Here is a 3,192-nt window from a genome sequence, read left to right as displayed (position 1 = left end):
CTTCTGGATTGTGCGACGTGAACAGCTGAATTCTTCTGCCAGTTCCTTGGTAGTACAGCCTGCCTCTGCCTTGGAGACAATACTATCCCTTTGGCAAACGGATAATTCACCACCTGGGACGCGATCTCCTGAAATTTTAGCTCCAAAAGCCCTCATTGTGGTTGTGTAGTAGCGGGTTGAAGTTGTGATGTTGGTCATTGCATTTGCAGTGGTTGGGGTTTGGCCCGTGCGCCGCGAACAGATTAATGCCTTAGTACAGTACTTTTCTCTTTGCTGGAGAAGCAGCAAGCAGCTACATTTGCCATCCGAGTTCCATGAATACCGGAGTACGCGCAGACGAGCCTGCTGATGGTTCCATCCTAGGCTCAAGTGGTGTACCAACGCCTTCATTTGCCAGAGCAAAGCTTCCCTTCGTAGTCGATGGCTGGCTGGTGGCTGCACGAGAGCTTTCAGATCGAAACATAACGGTGCGGCTGCGCGACTGGAAGTCCTCCCCGGCCCATATTTCGTCTAAGCCCTGATCATTGGATCTACATATGGCCATTGTCTTGCGATGGGATAGAATGCCGGGGGGAACGAGTCTTCCGGAGATTTGACTAGCCCCTGTTGCTAAGTTGGGCCTGCGTTTGGGAGATTGCGCAGCAGTGAAAGCTAGGCGAATGTGCCCAACTGAATCCGCAACCGTGTACCTCGTACCTGCAGGCGCGCGACAGGGGGCGAACCAGCGGTTGCCGCTGAGGTGCGTTGGCCGGTGCCAGCGCTGAGCTGGGTAAGGGTTGCATCTTTCAAGTCAACGCGTACCTGTTGCAAACGTTGTGCGTCCAAGATTCTTTGCAAACGGCCCGAAGCAAATCTCCGATTGTCCAAAAAGGGTTTGTGGTATTTGCATTTCACCATGTGGCATGTGTTGACATGCCGATGCTGGGGTTTGGTTTGGACATCGACAAGTGACGCCACGGGTATTGTGGGTCGAAGATCTCGGTGCATCCTGATAGGCAATATGTACGATAAAACGTTTGTCAAGCTGAATGCTTCTTTTGGGCAACGAAAAACACATTGGCTAACCCTGGCCGCTGCATATTGACGACATGCATTGTGCAATGTCGGCACTCCGTTCCTCCAGCGTCCTTCAGAGCAGCGTACTATGGCAGCTTGGACACTAGACCTTGCGTACGAGTCATCATGCCTTCCACGTGGGAACACGGGTAACACGGGGAACACGGGGAACACAAGCCGTGGCTTCGACCGAAGGAGTTTGCCTATCGCTGATCGACACACCGATTCCGCGCTAGAAGGCGCGGAACTCTTTCCCCGAGCCACAGCGGCGGCCACTCCCTCAAGATTCTGTGACCATCCGCATGCAAATCAACTTACGCTGCCTGAACCAGGACTGCTCGAGCCTGGCGGCTTCGTATCCGTCGTGGCCAAGGGTCTTCAGATGTCGCAGCTGTCGTGAACATGAACTGTAGTGCCGTGTGAGGGCCTGAATATAAGCTGAGCTAGGTTATTAGAACAATACAACAACATACTCACCCTTCTAACATTTCCACGTCTACAATACACGCACCTGACCGTACGACATCAAACATGACCGAAAGCCTCGCTGGGGCCTCAGTCGAAACATCATCGGCAACACTATATCGCCGGCAAGCGCTGGATCATGAAAATGATGGATCAAAGCCACGACACGCAAGGACTCGGAGAAATAATGCTCAATTGATCTTTGCATATAGATTCTAGCTAACAGACACTCATTCGAAGGAGAGTAGGAATTTTACAGAAAGGCCATGTACGTGACAGAAAAAGCCCGAATAAGAATGGTATACAATTACCACGTTCTGTGGAAGAGTTGAGATGATTGATTGATCTTCTGAGCTATCGGCTGGAATCGATCGAGACTATATAGTAGAAGGGGATAGCAGTGAAGGGTGGGAAGCAAACTGAACTAACCAAATGAGCTGGACAGTCACTGCAGCCGACCGCTAGCAAACACAATCAGTGCAGTGGACCGCTAGCAAACAGAAGGCAATCGGTGGATACCTTCACCCCTCCGACAGATAGCGATCTGCGCAGCAACAGACGCATTAAAGCAGGCATTCAGCTCCGCCATGCTTAAATTATCTGGTACAAAACCGTGGTCGGAAGCCTGGCGATAGTCGCGTACCAGTGTTGCGGTACCCTTGAGACCATTGAAATGGTCAGAAACAAGGACAAAGAGGCAGTAGCCATGCCTAGGTGATGTGATGTGCGCTGAGGATATTTTAGCCTTGTTTTAATTCTTTCAAGGTCCGCTCTAAAGATTCGAACTGCCATGCCGGCCGCTACTATCTGCCCGATTGCTGCAGAATTTTTGAATATGTCGTCGAGAATGTCCACGTAAGTTTTACGTTCCTATTTAGAGAGTTCGCATTGAATGTGTCGCACGGTTAGGTGTGGTAATGCAGGTATAGAAAATTGAGAGGAGTGTGTAAGTTGTTGTATTGTTCTAGCATCATAGCCCAACTTATATCTAGGCCCTTGCATGGCACGATATTAACACAGTTTAGGTTCACAATAGCGCTTGGCCTGCGACAGAATGACTTCTAGTAGTTTAGCTACGTCAAAAGGCAGAAGTGGAGATAGAAGAGAGCTGCGAAAAGGCTTCATTTGAATGAAAGCATCTTTAAGAGTCGTTATCTTGACGTGTACTTGATTCAATTGTATGATCATGAAAAGAAGGCAAGCAGACGACATATTGTGGGCAGTGATGTGGTTCTGTCACGGTTTGGGGTGCTCCTGCCTGTTGTACCTCACCTCCATGAGAGTGACTGCCACGTCACACTAGCGTTATTTACAGCTACTCACCTATATATACTGTTCGTAGCTTCACCCAATACAACCCCAGTACAATCCTCAAATTCTTCCCTTTGCGTAAAGTTCTTCACTGAACTCTGACAGGTTCAAAGGGATTCACACGTGCGCCACCAACCGTACCCTTACTTATGCACTACAAAAACCCCTCCGAAACTGAATATCATTTAGAACTAGAAAATCTGGTACCATAATGTGCCAAGATTCAATCTACAGTACTAGGAAAGTAATTTGTTCGCCGAACGAGCACAAGCCACCCCACCAACATTCACACCCTTACTTCAACCACCTCTTGCACCATCAATAGTAGACCAAATATAATAATTTGTAGCTAGTTTTATT

General features: G+C 48.9%; 1 protein-coding gene across 1 annotated transcript; it reads right to left on the bottom strand.

The window, feature by feature from the left end:
• Positions 1 to 292: 292 nt before the first annotated feature.
• BU25DRAFT_426252 (uncharacterized protein) lies at positions 293 to 1,589 on the bottom strand (the record flags this gene model as incomplete). Its single annotated transcript, XM_033708406.1, has 5 exons — positions 293 to 765; positions 802 to 988; positions 1,144 to 1,344; positions 1,375 to 1,432; positions 1,534 to 1,589. The coding sequence occupies 5 exons, from the start codon at positions 1,587 to 1,589 to the stop codon at positions 293 to 295; spliced, it is 975 nt and encodes a 324-aa protein (XP_033555850.1).
• Positions 1,590 to 3,192: the final 1,603 nt, after the last annotated feature.

This window comes from Macroventuria anomochaeta, assembly GCF_010093625.1.
Source record: "Macroventuria anomochaeta strain CBS 525.71 unplaced genomic scaffold BU25scaffold_52, whole genome shotgun sequence".
In the NCBI taxonomy this organism is placed as follows: Eukaryota; Fungi; Ascomycota; class Dothideomycetes; order Pleosporales; family Didymellaceae; genus Macroventuria; species Macroventuria anomochaeta.
Note: the sequence above shows the minus strand (reverse complement) of the source record. Positions and strands in the feature narration are given on the sequence as shown.